Raw genomic sequence first — 18,835 nt, 5'->3', positions numbered from 1 at the left:
AATGCGAATCAAGGTAAATCTCACTAAAGGAGAAAACGTATCTTTATAATCAATTCATTCTTGTTGATTATACCCATTCGCCACAAGGCGAGCCTTATGCCTTTCTATCGAGCCATTAGCCTTTCGCTTTATTTTGAGAACCCACTTGTTCCCAATAGCTCTGCGTCCTTTTAGAAGATCAACCAGTTCCCATACTTGGTTTGATTTCATTGACTCTATTTCCTCTTCCATTGCATGAATCCATTTTTCCTTACTAAGGTAATTCAGAGCCTCATTAATATTTCTTAGCTCATCATCATCTTGTGAAGCAACCATAAAAGTTTCCCCTTCAATGTCAAAACGTTGACGGGGAATACTTTGGTGACTTGTTCGCCGTATGGGAGATTGCACACTTTGCACATCATTCCCCATTATGCTCCCACTTGGATTAGATAATGATGACATCATCTCATCATGTGGTTGCAATTGAGAATGAGTTGAATTCAATTCATCACTTCTCATATTACTCCCACTTGACGAACTCCATTAATATCATTATCTTGATCCAATGTCTCAAATAGGGAGTAATCTTCCCCTAATTCGCCCTTCTTAGGAAATTCATCCTTTAAGAATGTGACATCTCGTGATTCAAATTCAGTTATACTCCCACTTTCCTGCTCACCTATGAACACATACCATTTCGAGTGTTCCGAATATCTTATTGAAATACTCTTCTTTCCTCTGGGACCCAATTTCCCAAACTTGTGAGATGACTCAAGTGTATAGGCAGCACAACCCCATGGCTTAAGCAAACTTAAGTCTGGTTTTCTACCTATCCATAATTCATATGGAGTGGAAGTAACTGATTTGGAAGGCACCCGGTTAAGTATATAGGCAGCAGTTAAGAACGCATCACTCCAAAAAGTAATAGGTAAGTTAGCATGCGTTATCATGGACCTAACCATTTCCAGTAGGGTTCTGTTTCTTCTCTCCGCAACACCATTTTGTTGAGAAGTATACATAATAGACAACTGTCTTTCTATTCCTTTTTCATCACATAATTTTCTGAACTTATCAGATAAATATTCTCGACTTCGATTGGATCTCAATGTTTTTATTTTATTGTCTAATTGATTTTCTACCGGGTTCATAAACCTTTTGAAACAACTTATTGCTTTAGATTTATGAGAAATCAAATAGACATATCCGAATCGAGTATAATCATCTATAAAAGTGATGAAATAAACAACCCAATGCATTCTTCTCACATTCATTAGACCACAGACATCAGAATAAATTAAATGCAGAGGAAATTCAGCTCTTTTACCTTTTCCAAATGGTTTCCTTGTCGTTTTCCCTTCTAGGCAATGCTTACATATGGGCAAATCGACTTTTTCAATGTTGCCCAACAAGCTCTCTTTAGCTAGTCTATTCATACCAAGTCTAGCATGCCACACATTCACATCATTATCATATGTATTAGGAGACGTGATAAGGGAATAACAAACATTTGCATTAACATAGTCAATATCTAATACAATGAAACCATCCAGAAAATAACCACAACCATAGTAATTTGTATCCAAAAACAAATCCACACCTCTATTATAGAAGTTCATATTAAAACCTAGTTTAACCAACACTAAAACAGACACCAAATTCTAACGAATCTCTGAATCATACAATACATCATGTAGGAACAGAGTGCGTCCACCACGCATGTTCAGTTGGCAGGTGCCAATTCTTTTCACTTCAACTCTGGAGTTGTTTCCCATATAGATCCACTTAGTTCTAGTTGGTACTCGTCGGAATTCCACGAACGATCCTCTATCCTTCGCTACATGGTCTGTCACTCCTGAATCTACAGTCCACAAAAGATTAGACTCAGTCAAGAATACACAACTCGACACAAAAGCAAAGTTCTAAAAAGTACAAATGGTGTATACCTTCTTTGGCTCACGATAGTCGCGAGCATAGTGACCATTCTTGTCACAGTTGTAGCATTTCACCCTTGCAAGCTTCTTCATGCGAGGACGCTTTCCTCTTTCATGTTGGTTAAACTTAGGTTTCTTCCCTGAATGACCTGCTTCCTTGCTTTTCCCTTTATCAAACCAGTTAGGGCATTTGCGCTTGGAGCTCGAAGCTCCATGTGAGCTAGAACTAGCATGATAGAGTTCAAAGCATCCGGCTTAGCCGCCAAGAGGCGGTCCTCTTCCAACTCAAGATGGCGCCTTTGCATCCTCAAAAGTTTTGATATTTTCATTATGGGTCGGGTGCACCTTCATATGCTCCCAACTCGAGGCAAGGAACGAATCACGCTTGCACTTGCTGCTCATTAGTGAGGACATGGCCAGCATCTTTCAGCTCATTTATCATGTTTGACATCTTTCTAAGATGTTGCTTCATGGTCTCGACCATGAGGCTTCTTATATGAGTCAAACCTAATAGTGAGCTGCCTCGATCTCCGGGGTCACCGAAGTATGACCAAATCATGCTGCCAATGCCTCCCACATTTCTTTGGCATTGTCAAAACGCCTAAACTCTCGCATGACGTCATTTTCCATGCTGCTCGCAACGTGATGCGAGCAAGAGAGTTCTTTCTTTTCCATGCAACAAAAGCTTCCTTATCTCTCTTGTACTATGCAGTGTTTCCTTCTTCAGGTTCTACCATGGTTAAGTTAAGAGCCTCAAGTGCCTCTTGCTCTTCCAGCACATATTGGATTTTCATGTGCCATATCTCATAATTGTCACCATTGAGCTTTTCACCTTTGTTCAGCTCGGCAACTATGCTTTTGTGCCTGAAGCCATTGATTTGAATACATCAGACATATACGCACGCATTAGTTAATGCCTATCATTTATGCATCCATATTTGCATAGACCCATCATATTAATAAACAATTTCAAATAAGGTTTCAGAATCAAAAGGTCACTAAGTTTCCAATCATCCTCCAAAAATCCTAACTTAAAACTATCATTAATATAATTGTCTTATGCAAAATAAATTCTATGAAGCTACAAAAACTTCTATAATTACCCACAGCAACCAGCAATAACAGAAAGCAAATAATAATTGATATCCAATAAAACAATAATGCTTTCACATAATACAACTAACATATCGGTTGCTACATCAACAACAATCGGGTAGTAAACATTACATAAGATGTCCACAAAGCACACTAAACTAAGATCAGCCAATACATCTAACACCAAGTCGGCACACGAACACGGCGGGAAAGATCCTCTTGTTCAATTTCTTGATCTTTTCCCTTGTAACAATTCTATAATAATCATCTACAAAATCCATCATAATTTTCTTATATGAAGCAGCTCTGTTGACATCCCATATGCGATTCAACACTCCTTGCCATTCAGGTGGAAGGGTGTTCATGAAAAATCGCACCATCTCCAACTGTGGCATAAGACGACCATTCCACATGACCTTTTGAATTTTCCCGTTGACTTCAAGGACGTGATCAATTAAGTCACTACTTTCCCATCGATGATCCGTCAGCTCAGCTATCAACTTAGAAAACATTTCCTTTTGTTCATTGGTAATTGCGCGAATAGGTGTGCGCAACCTTAGGGGAAGCATTGTTCCTGCAACAAATGCAGAACAAATAAGGGATCACAAATAATCCACATAGACTTAATTGAAAAAGAAACACATTATTTTCCTTCTTTTTTCTTTTTTTTTTTCCGGTCAACGGTCAACGGTCAAAGGTCAACGGTCATCGGTCAACGGGTCAACGGGTCAACGGTCAGGTCGTGTCGGGTCGGGTCGGGTTGGGTCGCCGTCGGGTCATGTCGCCGGCCGGTGATCGGCCGTCCAACGGTGGTCGGCGATGACGTCACCGATGACGTCATCCCGGTGGTTACCGTGACGTCAGCACGTGTCGGTTCGCCGGCCGGCGGCACGCACATGCCGGTTCACCGACCGACACGTGTGGCGCACGTGCTGGCCGATGCTAGCGCTTCGGGCGCGTCGCGCCCACGCGCAGCGGCCCCACGGCTGCGTGTGTGGGCGCGTCCGGCGTCTCCAGTGGCGCACGACATGTCGACAAACTCATCTCGACGAGCCCTTTCACCATATGTTTTCAGAAATTGATTTCGACTTACGAAACTCGAAAAAATGGACGAACAGTGCTCGGGTGTCGGGATTTTGCGCCCCGATCCGTGTCGGCCAATTATATTCTCGAAAATTCAATCAAAAAACATGAAAGGGGTCGGGAAAACATGAACTCGGGCTCGATACCAATGTAGGAATTAACGGATCCCCAAAAACCGGATTCAACACTAAATCGAACCCCTAAAACGAATGCGGAAGACAAGCCCTGAAAAATCACGTATCACCGATCCTAAAGCACACCACAGATTCGAGCGTACCTTGTTAGCCACAGATTAAACACCGATGCCGACGTGAGGAAGAGAATTTGGCCATGTTCGATTCGATGACGCCAAATCGTGGTTGAAGGGAAGAAAAACATTGCCGGAGCCTTCTTGTTTTCCTTTTTGGGAGAGAGAGAGAGAGAGAGAGAGAGAAAGAGAGAGAGAGAGAGAGAGAGAGAAAGAGAGGGAGAGGGGGAGAGGGAGACGTACGTACGTTCGATTTCCAAAGGTGCATTCTCCCTCTCTCATCCCTTTATACGTCCCTCCATCCACAGGCCTTATTCTGTGGGCCGGGCTTTTAGGCCCAACATGGGCGGACGGGCCTTAAGCCCATCATTAATAAAACCATCACCCCTTTCTCCCGCTACTCTCTCTTCTCTCACTATTTTCTTCCTTTTCTTTTTTCACCTTTGAGGCCATGGACAGCGCCCCGTGAATTGCAGTGTTACCGACCGGCCATGGACAAAGCCGGTATTTTCAAATCTGTTCGATCGTCAAGTTTCCAATTCGCCGTCTCCATCTTGTGAACCATGGATTTCGCAAAGTGCTTCACAAATCGTAGAGTGTAGTGAAGGACTTGGATGAAGTGGATCGGGCTCGAACACAAGAGCTTGAAGTTGTCAAACAAAGGTACTATGCCGCTAGCGTTGCAATAAACTTCATCAATATGACTTCACAAAGGAAATCGTGATCAATCATTCCCTCTAGAAAGAATTTCAAAAATTACCTATAAGAAAAATGTCTAGCTAGGTAATTGAGTTGTCGCTACAGGTGCAACTACATGAAATAGTGAGACAAGTCAAATGAGAAGTAAATCCTTAAGCAGAGGTATGGAGTGATATGTCGTAACTCGACAATTTTCAAATTGACGGTTGAGCGTGGTATGTATGGATCGGACGGCTGTTTTTTGGATGAGAGAGGGGAGATATTTTTTGTCAATTAGGTCAGCGACATTAATTTAGAAGATTATGCTTTTGCTGATCATATTCATGACCAAGGTTGGCTAGTCAAGTGTCATTACTCATTATTGATAGTGACTTAAATAATTCAAATTTTTTTAGGATTACTAAGCAATTCCTGGATTTTATTACATTGCATCACATTCATGACGAAAATTCCGAAAATTCACGAGTTGAAATAACTGAATTTTACATAAATATATAACAATTTTTGAAAGATTATGATAACTATCAAGAGTCCGTGGTTCTAAACTCACTCGGAAGGAGAGACCAATCTTACATCAAACACATCTTGTTAGATTGCTCACAAGAGCACTGAAATCATGAATTTGCATTCCTTCTTGACAAATCAAGAGCATTCAATTAGGTCGCACGGACAATCAAGATTTATTGGTTGTGTATCAGCACAAGTTATCTGTATGTTTTGTATCTGTAAAGTACAATGTGGAAGTGTATAACTATGTAGCTATGGCAGCTTGTTATTGTCTGCAGTGCCTTCCTGTTGACTTGAAAAGTCGGTTATCGGGTGATGCGGAAGATGTCTTCCACCTTCCTCGTGCCGGCATTCACATACTGCAGGCAAGATGTAGATTGAAGTTAAATGAGCACGTAAGCGTGGTCGTCATGATTGCAGTAACATGTAGCTGCTTAATGTTCCAAACTCTACTTAGAGAACAGGACATCAGAAACTGTACATAGTTTCTAATTTCAAACCATCACAACAAACTAGAACAATTTCTCAATAAATGAAGTCATATGTAATCGAGTAAGCAGTCATAAAGCCAAAACGAATGATGATTGTGGGAAGGGCGACGGAAAATTCGAGAGTGCTGACCTCTAGTTGTAACTCTTCTGGAGCTGCATGTCCTCTGAAATAGCCGAATTTGGAAATCCTTATCAAACTCCAGTCACTTGGCTGCAAAAAAATCAACGGGGCTTTACTTCTACAGATCTTATTCATGGGAGCAACATAAATGATAATCCCCATGTAACAGTGTCAAGTTGAATGATATGAGCAGCAGAATCAGCATTTAATTTCTTAATAGCAAGCTAAAAATTTCTGGAATCTGGATATTTCAAGGCCCATAAATCGGAAAGGTGTTGTTAATATGGCATTGTTTGACTAAGCAACATTCAGCCAAAGTAAATGCAAGAAATGGAATTGGGATTAAGCACTGGCGAATACAAGGACGGATTTTCAGAAATTGCCAAAGAATTGTGCAGGTTTAGACAAAAAGCTATGTTGGTTAACTATTTACAACGGTGTGAGGGAGAACGGACTCTAACCTCATCTAGGAAGTTATCCAGACTGAACCCGGCCATACCAATAACCACTTGCACAGGTGCACTATAATTGCTGTGATCATAAGTATCAACCCCGCTTTGATCTTTCTTTGGCATGGCTTTACACTCATTTTGGTAAACCGAGCATGTTCTTTCATAGTTATGAACGTGGCCGAAGAGAACTAGATCAACCTGTGATTTCAAATGCTTGATGAGTACAATCTCACAAATAAACGGATTATTCTACATGAGAACCGGAGTAAGAAATAGAATGTTGCCTTGTTGTCCAATAGCAACGGTTCTACAGCATCAAGAAACCTATGGTCAGCACCTCCTCCAGAACCAGAAGTGTACATGGGCCTGTGCCTGCAAGAGGCAACCGATACACTTGATCTCTGTTTTCTTGAGAATTTTTTTTTTTTTTTTTTTTTTTTTTTTGGTTTGAGAGTACGCAAAATCAAGTGGTGAAACTCACAATTACCCAGAAGCAAATGTACTTACCCCGTGAAAACTAACCAAGGAGTTTTAGATCGGTCGACTGAAGCCATGTCCCCTTTCATCCATTGATACTGACAACATGACATTCCCATGATATAAAATGACAGCTCATCGACATGCAAATGTGAGAACAAAAGGGTTCAGCTCGATCACCCTTACCTGCTCTGAATTCTCAGACCAGTCATGTTCGGTTGAAATCACGGTAAAATGAACACTGGCTTGTTCTATGGAATACCATGGCTTGTCCTTCGCTGGGGTTGGCATTGGGAAGTATGTCTCATAAGCAATGCCACATTCCCCACCGGAGTCCGGAGTTAAGTAAACGGATCCAGAGCCCCCATAATCTCTTCATGTAAAGAAACTTAGAAATCATCTTCGATTCATGCTGCTAAGTATGTTGGTTCAGCTGTTTACTGAGTCTTCCATAATGTGCAGGAAGAGACGCATATCGACTGGAGGTAGTTAGTTACCTTTCATGGTTCCCAATTGCAGTCATGTACGAAACTCGGGAAGCAAAAGGGCTGATGAGGTTGAGGAAGAAATCCCACTCTGCTAAGAAGCCGGTGGCGTAGCTTATGTCTCCAATATGGAAGATGGCATCCACATTGCCGGAGTCTACATAATCCAACACTGCCTTTGCCACCGAGATTGATCCTGGCTGTAGAATTATATAAAGTCACATATTAGGATACCATCATAATCGGGAGTTTGAATTCTTGCAAACAGCTTAGTCTGTGCCTTTACAGTACATTCAGATGAATGTGACGTGCTAATAATGTTTCATGGAGAGCCGGTTTTCAATATGATACTCCCCCAAATCGTGGCATATTTTGTCCCTTCCATCAGCATTCTTAAAATTTTGAAGGATACACATTCCTCCTAGTGTATGTCCAGCATGGATAGCATCTTTTCAATGTTGCAATCAGAAATGTGATTTTTCATTCTATGGGGAATGCATGTTTACCTGAATGTAGTGCTCAACTGAATCATCCAGAGGGGCTTTTCCCATATCCCCAAATGCAAGAAACTTGAGTTCATTTGATCCTCCTGCCGGCGGTGTCCTGAACTGAACTTGTTGACTCCAACCAGCTGAATCACTAGATATCATAAAACCATCACGAAAAATAAATTGGATATGCCAACAAATGATATAGAAGTTTCTCATCAATTCAATTTCCAACCATCTAATTCAAGCCAGTGAAAAATAGATCACTCCATCTACTTCCACTTGCGGAAACTCATTTGCAGTGTCATGCGATGTATTACTCTAATGTCATGATAACAAGATGCTCCTTTTTATTGAAAGCCGTGTACCCGATCCTCTCTCGATCAGACATGCAGCTACAATTCATCTATAAGAACTAAGGTATATAGAAGCATTTGGCGGTGCTCTGTCATCCACCTAACGTCGTGAATTCATAGACAATTATTGTAAGGAACAAGTCCGTTGCATATCAATTCATTCACATTCACTGCAGATTCGATGACCCTGCATCAAATAGACATGCCAGAGATAATGCAATATGCTCAGCAAGAATACCTCAAGCTGCTCTGAAACCGATCAGTCTCATAAGCAACACAGTTTCAGTCAGGAGATCTACCTTCCATATTTGTAAGGATAAGAGGTAGAAGGCTGCAGTCCAGTCATCACGGCTGAATGAATGTAACCAGGGTCATGCCAACCGAAATCTTTGGCAGGACTAGGTAGCACATTACCTGCCGAAAAATAGACCAACAAAACTAAATTTAGTGAAGAATGAGTCTTCATAAGGCATTTCATTGTTTTGCATGTGACAAGGAAGTCCCAGTGCATTACAGAGTTTTCAAGTAAGGGTTTGAGGTTAACTCACTGCACATATCATCTTGTGAGAATGTACTAACTTCGGAAGTTTGTGATTTCTCATCTCCGTATTGCACCTCTTGGGGCTCTTTGTCTCCACTAACCCATGTAATCCTCATCTGCAGATTAAAGCATGTATGATTACCAGTCGCAGTCTGCATTGCTTTCGAGTGTTTTATGTAGTGTTATTCCACGCTCAGGCGCAGTGTGTCATGCAGGCATGTTACCGCGACTTCATGGGCTAATGATATAATTGACATTTGTCATGACATTCATAGAGCCAAATGTTAGTGACACGACCTGCGCAAGCTCGACACACCAATTGTTAGCCAATTCAGCGCTTACCGAGGTCCCAGTCGAGTCAATGCTGGAAAGATGGCCATAGAGCGGTTGGTTCGGGTTAGCAAAAGTCAGAGAGTTCGATTTCTTCAATACACATGGAGTTGCAAAACCCCCGGCGAACAGCACAAACTCAATGTCGGTTCTGACGTTTACAACGTGAAACGTCAAGGTGCCGCCGCATGTGGTCACCACACATTGACCGTCCTTGTATTCCTTGCACTCCTTCTTCTTGCAGCTCAGATAGTCCGGATCCTTGCTCAAGTATTGTGCCTGAAAATGATGCACATAAGCGTGCACCAAAAAGTTGAAGTGGAAACATTTCTCCTAGTCTAAAACTAAAAGACAAGTGATGGTAGGTATACTAGAAAATTTAGGGAATTTGGGACGTTGCAAAAAAAGAAAATAAAAGATGTAGGTATAATACCAGTGGTCGCAATAAATGAAATTTTAAAGCATTTTGATAAAAAGGGCCTACTTAAATATTCAATGTAACTGGAGTACATGCAGCATCTTATATGTACCAAAAAATACAAAAAATACAAAAAAAAAAATTGTAAACCTTCATTAATATCTGGCATTACTCAAATTTAAGTTACATATGGAATGTCTTCATTTGACTAATAAAAAACCAACTCTGAGAAGAATTTTCATTATTTCCTATATTCAACAAAGTTTGGTGTTTTCATGGTCTACATAAATTCGTAAAAAAAGTTATGTAAATTATTGAAGGATGGATTCTATAAGTCAATTACTTATTTATTAAATGAAAATAACAATGATAAAAGAATTCGATAAAGAACATCGCAAAATATTTCAATGAGAACCAAATCTGACTTTATTGATTGAAAATTTAGCAGATTATTGAACAAAAGACTCTTTTGATTCTCTTTTGAACCCAAAAAGAGACACTTTGACAAAAATAAAAATAAAAATAAAAAGGACTCCTATTTTCTCCGCTTCTTTCAGCAAGATGAAGACTTGACGAGGAATATTTTAAACCTTAAAAGCAGCTACGACCATTAAAACTTGAGGTTCGATTGGTATAAATATATATAGTTGAATTTATTAAATTAGGTTAATGGCACTTAAAGAAAATGCAACATTAATAGAATATTTCGAAAAGTAAACTGAATTTTTCACATATTTTTCGCATTTTAATCCGATCTTATCTACCACCACAACACAATCATGGAGGAGTCTTATCAATTTATTAATTAATCTTTTGGTTATGTTGCCACTCAACATGTCCCTAACCAAATGAAATATGATATTGTGTCGTGAACGCTATGAACTCCATGACATGACTTTTGGGGTCACTTGTGAGGACCGAACCAAACTCTTGGCAAAAGGAGCAAGGCATGTGCCGTGTGAGTTCTTTTTCAGTTGCTTTTCTTTTCGGCCCCTGTGGATTCCAGTATTTTTTTCTTTAGCCTTTCACTACTTTATGTTTCCATTACTAATCAAGAAGAAGGAAGATAAGTCATCAACAATGCATGACTCAATGTTGGATAAGGTCACCTTGACAGGATAATGGCATAGAAGAGGAAGATCACTAAAATCACCGGTCTCTACATATAGAGCCTTATTCAATGGACAATCTGAGACACTGCACCCCACAAGAACAAAACGAAAGGAAAAGAAGGAACGTGAATGAGTAACCGCTAACATGTACAAATACAGTTCAAAACTAGATGTTAGGATGATTCGTACTCTGTGTTTGATGGAGAAATCATGGCGACCCAGTCGGAGTCCACTGGAACCAAGACCCCGGTCACGTTAACCGTGAGATACTCTTCATCCCCAAGGGCGGTGTCGCCACTGACGTTGATTTGGAGATACGGGTTTGTGTCACAGCACTGGATAATTTGCCTTCTGTTTACTAACCGGAACTCAAATATGGCGGTATAGTTGAGATGCTCAAGTGCGGAGTCAACCACCAGCGGGTGCAAATTCGACAGTGACGACCACGACAAAGAAGAAGAAGAAGAAGAAGAAGAAGGAGTCAAAAGTATGATGGAAATGGAAAAGATTGCGAGTTGTGTTGGAATGTGGAGCTCCATATTGGAGAAGCAAAATGCTTTGGGTGGATGAAAAGGAAGGCTTTCTTTCTATAATTACAACAAAGAGAGGCGGGATTTAGTATAGAGAGAGGGGGAGAGAGAGGGACTGTTTGAAGCATCGAGGTGTGAGATGGATGTGTGGGATCTAATACCTATGGATAGACATTAAATATATGTGGTTTTTATAGAGGAGGCGCGTGTTATTTACCTTAAAGAATAAATAAAAAAAACATGAAGAGGGTACTATGTTTCTTGACGTTCACATACACAGTTGCTGATGCTCCAGATGCCGCTAGCTGTCCGTTTCCCTTTTCATGTTTCTCGTCCTTCTTGTGTTGCACATTTCAATATGTATAGAATAAACATCTACGCAAAAACAGATAACGCCTGACGGGCTTTGCAAAAAGCTCGTCACTTGTTCGAGATTGTTATCAACTAAGAGCGAGTTTAGTTGCTTCGAAAAGCTTAGTTCAGAAGTCAGATTTTGTTAGCTTTGCTCAATAAGAACTTGATCTGCTTCCAGCAGCAACCTATAGAGATGACAAGTTTTGAGTTTCTGGTTGATGTTACTTTGAATGGACGAGCTCGTCGAGCTTCCTCCACCTGGCTGTTTTGCACCCTAGCGTGGTGTCAAAGTTAAATAATGGGATTGGGGTTAATATGAATGCACGAGCAGCGTGCAATAAAATGCAGCTGGCTAACCTTATAAGAAACGAATGTCTCCCTTTAGATGCTCTTGGAAATATAGGTGCTGATGACGCTGATTCCGGAATAATGGAATGATGGAAAGAGGATATTCTCTTGAAAGCTTCATGTCCATTTTATTATTTGCTGGTCCAAGTGTAACATCAATTTATTACGTGTTCGACTAGGCGACTTCGGCTGTCGCTAATACCGCCAATTCTTGCGGGCCTGCTTTCACAATCCTCATCACCGATAGGTCCTCATCACTGTGGGGGCTTGCTCTAATAGACTATTTTGTGACATGCTACCTATAATTATGGGTAAATTTCGGCTTGCGATATCTCAATCTGCCACATTTTATTTAGCAAGATTCATGAGTTGAATTGGGATGAAATTATAATAATTTCTCGATTAGCAAAACTTTACATTTTTGGTCATTGTCTCAGCTTTCATTTGCTTCTCCCTACGGATACTTGCAAAACGCTCCGTTAAAAGCAGAAGTACTTTTTTATAGGACTGATCATTTTGTCGCGGCACTTTAAGAAATCGGCTTTCTAACTTGGGAGGGGAATGCACGTTCGTGCCTGAAAATATTGGGAATGAGCAGAAGTGCGTGTAGGTTGAGCTTCTGATCGATTATGATCAGATTAAAAAAACCAAGCAGTTTTGTTCTTAGTAAGAGGTCTTATAATATATTCTTCATTACCACCAGCCTGAAATTAGTAAATTATTGATTGTCGGCCTTTTTCTTGTACACAAGCATAAGCTTGGAAGGGATGGACCATCAGTATATCGGTATACTTCTCTCTCTTCTCGTCCTTATGACTGTAATAAGTGCGCCTCCTGGGAACATTATCCTCGGTATATAACTTGAGATATCAGCCACAACTTTCAGAGTACTCATCACGGGTTTGCACTGGCTCAGAATCTTCATATAGCTTTAAGCAATCCATGGAAACAGTACCACTGTCTATCATCTTAAATTCTACTATGACAAAAAACGAAAATCTCAGCAAAAAGTGCTTACGAATTCTCTATATAGAACTCCAAAGAGGTTGGGCAGAACAATAACCCAGCTAGAAGTAACAACTTGGATAATTAATCTGCATTGGAACTCCAAAACAAGAAAAGGGGAAAAGACAAACAAAAAGGTAATCCTATAATCTTCATGCACTATATTCCTCTTTGGACAGCAATAAATAGCACAACAAATATGGGTGAAAGAAGAAAGACTATGTACGGAAAGGCTTGAGAGAGTGCACCTTCTTGGAGCTCTTCATCCTTGTCCAGAGAATAGTTGCTTTTTTTGTCAATGAAGGCCTCGAAGTAGTTTTGGTAGCCTGTGCTCTTTGCCGAAAGCTTTGAGCTTCTTACCTTCATCATCTCCATGGCCTGTAGAGTATTTGCACCATAACCATCATTTTAGATGCTCTTCAACTAGAAATAGCCTACAAATTCACAGTGATGTACTTTTACACCTTCTTTGACATCCCATTAACAATTACCTGGAAGCTAAACATGAATTGCATAGCTCTCTTGCCGACTTTAGCATTTGGATGAGATTGAAGCTTCTCGTACATTATACGAGCCTCATTTGGTCTGCCAATCATGTTGAGCATGTCATTATTTTCAAGCATGGGACAGAAAAGAATGCAAAGCCTCTAGCCTACTGTGGCGGTCGAGAGGGGATGCAAGAAGGGCGTCACAGAAGCAACTCTAATTCCCAGAGATCCTAAATTTACCCTGCCTGAGCTTCATTACGATTGGTATTGTTAGGAATTCCTTCCCATACGAAAAAATGTAATTACCTGGTAAGTGAATCCTGGCAGATGGACCACTGCAATGCAGCTAATCCATGAAGTTCACTCTGCATATACAAATCATTAGGGGATCAAACCATCAAACAAAATATCACAATCAAACAACCATCGCACCAGAGCGCATGTAACACTTGGCCCTCAAACGAAAAAAACTCTTTACACTTTTGGCAGGGTTACCTGAAATGGCAGCTTATTCATGATCTCTTCATAAAATGGTAAAGCTTCCTTAAGTTTTCCACCATCCATCAGAGAGTCACCATCCTTCAGAGCCTTCAATAGCGAACAATTCAATGACTTTAAATCTACAGTAAAAATAGTCTCGTAAATCTCTACAGAAAGGCAGAGAAAGAAAAACACTAAGACAAAGGGCTAGGTCTAAAAGTATTAGTTATACCCCATATCGCACATAATTTACTAGGATGGTACCTTCTCACACTCAGATTTCAACTTCGCATCTATGTTTAAGCCCATTTTTTTTCTTGTAAGCAGCAACAAGTTCTCTAGTACGCGCATCCTTAGTAGCCCTATCTTCAGCTGTTTCCAGCACGTCCCCCGGCGAATGGTCCTTCCACCTCCAAACTGAACGATAAAAATAACAATGACAAAAAAAAAAGCTTAGCCTGGCATTTGATTCATTGGAAGACACCAGAGAGATAGCACAGAAAATAACAGCTGCATAATATATATGTTTTCTGATCTGCATGTAATGACCAACCAACTAGATAACAAGTCCAGTCAGAGCATATGAAAATTTCAGAGGGCCAACTATCCTGACAAATGAAGCAACGTTTGATATAATAAAAAGATCATCTTCACGGGAAAAATTGAATATATGCCAATAGCTATGAAAAGTATGTTGCATTTGCTTCTCCCCAAACCGGCAAAGTCTATCACCTCAGTGCTATCTGTGATTCAACTTAGCATGAAAGAGTAATAACATTTGTTTGGTAAAAACATAATGGAATTTCAAAAACTTTGCGGAAATTTATCATATGATAGGAACTTGATTGATTGAGTGGATGAAGCATTTTAATTGTTGTGTGCATTAATTATATGCATTTGGGATGTGAACTGTGCTGATATGCAGGAAGGAACTGAGGCGAGGTAAAACCTCAACTCTAATTGTGTGGTTGTGTGATTAGGGCGTCATGAGGCGTATTTCCTTCCTAATAAGAGTTTAGAGGGTAGACTTGCTGAGACATCACTAGTTGTTGTATAACCATTTTCAGATCCTAAATGGTATCCGTGAAAGACCAAAGCCCTAAAGTCTGTGGAGGTGGTAGCCATGGAAGACCAAAGCCGTGGAAGACCAAAGCCCTGGAGTATGTGGAAGTGAAGTATGAAGGATCAGTGTATTTTTTAGAGTCGATCATTTTGTAGGCTTTTACCTAGACTCTTTTTGTATCTAAACCCAGTTGTTTATAAAAGTGTGCTTTTGTGAAATATTGTCCCGCTTTTCTATCCCATGTTGTTTGTTGTCAGGGTTATTGTTCACTTTCGCATGTGCATTAAAAATGAAAGGGTCGGTAGCTAGTCTTGGAAGTCGCAATTGTATCGACCATAGTGGGATGTGCACGTTCTCAAGAGTCAGGGCGTGACAAACTCAGCAACAACCATTCGTTTGTCTAAATACATTTGGGCCATGTAATCCTCCGCACTATGTAAGAAGAGTCATTGAATCATGCATGTCATATGTAGTTTTTCTATTGAAAACTGACACCGTCTAAATGAAGGTCTTGCTACTTCTGGCATCGGTGAAATAGAAAACTTCGAGTTCCTCTGCTAAGGTCTATGGGGATACGAACAGGGCGGTTCTCGTGGGCTTTGGAAGCCTGAAAACCTACTTTAACAATTCTTAAGATGCAAAACTTCTCATTTATTTTCTTTTATGACCATTCAACAAGCAAAATAAACACGGTCAATCGTGTTGAGTCGCGATGGCATCGGTCAGGACACGCGTTCGAATAGTGCGTGCCTTCAGCTCAAGTCGAATTGCGAGGGCACATGAGCATATCGCTAAACTTTACTGGCAGGCAGATCTATTGGTACCAAAAAACCAATTTGCATAATGCCGTGCCCACAAGTTGCCACGGCCAAAGATCATTCTCTTGGTGAATGAAGTCAAAATACAAAGACCAAAGGGAAACATGTACATGAACATAGAAAAACCTAATAAACCTGCCTTGGATGCCAATTTCAACAGAAAGAAATTTTTTTTCATTGACCTCATAATTTGCGAAGAAACGGAAAGAGAGGTCCTCTATCAAGGGCTTTGTCCAATCTAGCTCGATATTGACAGTGATTGAAAAACTAGCGCATAGTAACTCAATGAAGTCTTCTCGCTGTTCAAGGGGTGCACATATCTGTCATGACCTACCTCTCGAGAAGGGAATAGGTTTAGGGATATTGTCTAAAGACAAGTCTACTACCCATAATCAAGCACGAGCTCTCCTAAATTCATACCTCACGTAACATTAGGATGTTCATAAGAATTTTATAATAAAGAGTCAATCACTAGCCTATTAAGGTCAACTTAAAAGAAACATAATAATGTACCCCACTTCTTACGCAACTAAGAATCTACGGTCAAAAACTTGATTACACTAATTAACAAATTAGTGTCATTTCAGTACCTAATCTTGTTCGTTTAAAAAAAAAATTATCAATCAGTCTAGATTAATTTTATACATATCCAGTAACATGTGAGGTGATCATGCAAGTGCATAATTATCAAAATAATAATCAGTCACCAAAGAAAGCATTAAATACATTTCATGGGATAACAAGAACTTAATGTTAAGGAAAAGATAAATGTTGATTGTAACTAAAGGGAGCCACAAATAGCAAAAGCATGCAAACAAGAGTAATTGTCTTTGGGGACAATTAAAACCCTAAAGTAAAACCTTAAGAGTTTACTTAATTTTTTAGCACAACTTTAGAGTTAAGGAGCTTCTATTTTTGTAAAAAATATAGCTCATAAAATCTTTTTTTTTTTTAAGGAATGGGATTTTGTAATTTTTAATGAAATTTTCTAACAGTTTTTTTAATTTTCTATTTTTAAAAAATCGAATTTTTAAAATATTTTCTGAATTTTTATTTTTATTTTTTAATGTTCTCAGAGATTTTTTGAATTTTCGGAAAACTTTTTGAAATTTTTTGAATTTTGAAATTTTTAATACATTTTTAATACTGTTCTAAAAAATGGGTTCGAACAAGATACACCCAATCCGACCCGCAAGCCTGGTCCGAGAACCCGAACATAACTTAAGACGGACAAATCCTATTTCATAAAACCCTTTTTTTGGTTTTCTTTTTCGTTTTTATATCGATATTAATTTTTAATTCTTCTTTTCATTTTTCTTTTTCCTTTAATCTTTTCTTTTCTTCTTCTGGGCTTCTCCTCCTTCGTGGGTTCTCTGCACGCGCGAAGCCCTTTCTTTCACCGAGATCTTGTTCCTCACCGAAGCCCGTCCAAACGGCAACACCGACCGGAGCAACCGGCGTTCCACCGCCGAACCACCACCATCTACCGGTCGTCCATTCCAACCGGCACGGACCACCGTCGGCCACGAACTCCGGCGACCATTAACCCATTTGCCAGAACAAAGAAACACGACCACTCGACGATACATGATTCTTTCACGATAAACGTACAAAAACTCAATGGAAACAAGCAAAAAAAATATAATTTTGCCGATATAGGAGCAAGAACGAACCGATCCCATGTCAAAACGTGAAATATTCTTTCCGTTTTCTTTCGAGCATTTTATCAAACTTTTGGGATGCAGCGGCCAAAAAGAAGAACGCAGACTCATTCGAGGCAAACATGAACACGACATGCGCGAGCAACGTTCAAGATCAACTCAGAGGCTAGTTGGTCGCATTTGGAACAGATACGAAGGAAGGACAAACAGCTTCGGCCACAACCCGAGGACCGACGAAACCGGAGCTCGCGCGAACCGGTTGGACGCGAGCTCCGGCCCGACGCCTCAAAAATGAACAGATGTAGCTCGGGAAGGCCAACCTGGTTCGGATGAGACACGTAGCGACGGACGGCGACTGACGGCCGGGCCTCTGGCAACGGCCAGGGACTTTCCCGATCTCACACTCTCTCTAGCTCGCTCTCGACTCTCTCGAACACTCAGATCTCGCCCCCTTTTCCTTCTTCGTGCGAGTGGACCAGCCTGCTTGCTCTCTCTTCCTGCTCACTCTCTCGGTCTGCCTCTCTAAATCAAGCTCTCTCGGAGCCAAAATCTGCAGAAAAAAAACCAGAACCCAAAAGAAAAAAACCCTCTCTCTCACGGCCGGGGTGCTTGGCTTCTGCCACCGCCAGCTTGCCGGTCGGATTGATGCCGATCCGCAGATCACGCCGCCATCTGCCCCCTCTGGTTTGTACGTTTCTTTCCTGCCAAAAGCAAGACCGGCGTAAGGGCGTGAAGGAGAGAGGAAATAGAGAAGGGACCGGGCTTGGGGAAAAGAAAATGAGGCTGGGCTTGGGCCCAGGCGGAAAAAGATTCAGAGGAGAGGAGAACGGAAAAGGACCGGGCCCAGCCCGGTCTGCCTTTTTTTAAAAAAAAATTAAAAATTGTCCGATTTTTTTCGATATTTTTTTTTATTTTTTAACATTTTAATAATTAGTGATAGTAATGTAAATTCTCGTAATATCTCTATGTGATGCAATTTGATGAAAATTAATTTATATTTAGGGGTTAAAGACTAATCTCTAATTTTCTATAACATTAAGTCTTAAATAAAATGACAAAATTTAAATGTCAACAATAACACCCATGTAATATATAACACCCATGAAAAACTCGTAATCTAGTTAGTGCGTGTAAGTCAATTCCTGTCGCATAGAATTTTAGGATGCAGTTGCGGGTTCTCTAAGTCCTACATGTTAATTAAGTTATAAAATATACAAAAAAATTAGTGTAGGTTGCATATTAGTAAGCCGTTATTATAACATTCGTCCATTCT

General features: G+C 40.3%; 2 protein-coding genes across 4 annotated transcripts; both read right to left on the bottom strand.

Moving 5' to 3' along the window:
• Positions 1-5,641: 5,641 nt before the first annotated feature.
• Positions 5,642-11,406, bottom strand: LOC104421879 (probable inactive purple acid phosphatase 27). The gene is made up of 13 exons (XM_039303228.1): positions 11,005-11,406; positions 10,813-10,900; positions 9,298-9,564; positions 8,963-9,071; positions 8,714-8,828; positions 8,077-8,209; positions 7,583-7,770; positions 7,272-7,458; positions 7,116-7,183; positions 6,893-6,980; positions 6,618-6,806; positions 6,166-6,246; positions 5,642-5,903 (listed from the first exon to the last, which is right to left on the bottom strand). The coding sequence occupies exons 1-13, from the start codon at positions 11,352-11,354 to the stop codon at positions 5,850-5,852; spliced, it is 1,917 nt and encodes a 638-aa protein (XP_039159162.1). The 5' UTR covers positions 11,355-11,406; the 3' UTR covers positions 5,642-5,849.
• Positions 11,407-12,725: 1,319 nt separating this feature from the next.
• On the bottom strand, positions 12,726-18,270 carry LOC104423571. Of its 3 annotated transcripts, none has more exons than XM_039303231.1 (7): positions 17,883-18,270; positions 14,285-14,437; positions 14,036-14,160; positions 13,847-13,905; positions 13,544-13,637; positions 13,301-13,430; positions 12,726-13,026 (listed from the first exon to the last, which is right to left on the bottom strand). In XM_039303231.1, exons 3-7 carry the CDS (start codon positions 14,102-14,104, stop codon positions 12,917-12,919), a joined length of 462 nt encoding a protein of 153 aa, XP_039159165.1. In that variant the 5' UTR covers positions 14,105-14,160; positions 14,285-14,437; positions 17,883-18,270; the 3' UTR covers positions 12,726-12,916. The 3 variants fall into 3 exon arrangements, with proteins under 3 accessions (XP_039159165.1, XP_039159163.1, XP_039159164.1); XM_039303229.1 differs by having other exon boundaries at positions 14,036-14,128; XM_039303230.1 differs by having other exon boundaries at positions 12,726-13,023; positions 14,036-14,128.
• Between the last annotated feature and the right edge of the window lie 565 nt (positions 18,271-18,835).

The sequence above is a fragment of the Eucalyptus grandis genome, chromosome 10 (assembly GCF_016545825.1).
Source record: "Eucalyptus grandis isolate ANBG69807.140 chromosome 10, ASM1654582v1, whole genome shotgun sequence".
NCBI classification, from domain to species: Eukaryota; Viridiplantae; Streptophyta; class Magnoliopsida; order Myrtales; family Myrtaceae; genus Eucalyptus; species Eucalyptus grandis.
This window is presented reverse-complemented; position numbering and strand designations above follow the sequence as displayed.

Excerpts from the sequence above, each read along its gene's own strand:
- LOC104421879 (XM_039303228.1), bottom strand. The coding sequence starts at position 11,354 with ATGGAGCTCCACATTCCAACACAACTCGCAATCTTTTCCATTTCCATC. Across the intron at positions 9,072-9,297 it reads TTGACTCGACTGGGACCTCG|ATGAGGATTACATGGGTTAG; the intron begins GTAAGCGCTGAA and ends TTTAATCTGCAG. Across the intron at positions 6,807-6,892 it reads CGTTGCTATTGGACAACAAG|GTTGATCTAGTTCTCTTCGG; the intron begins GCAACATTCTAT and ends TTGAAATCACAG.
- LOC104423571 (XM_039303229.1), bottom strand. The coding sequence starts at position 14,371 with ATGCGCGTACTAGAGAACTTGTTGCTGCTTACAAGAAAAAAAATGGGC. Across the intron at positions 13,431-13,543 it reads AATTCATGTTTAGCTTCCAG|GCCATGGAGATGATGAAGGT; the intron begins GTAATTGTTAAT and ends AATACTCTACAG. Across the intron at positions 13,027-13,300 it reads GGATGAAGAGCTCCAAGAAG|TAGAATTTAAGATGATAGAC; the intron begins GTGCACTCTCTC and ends TTTTTGTCATAG.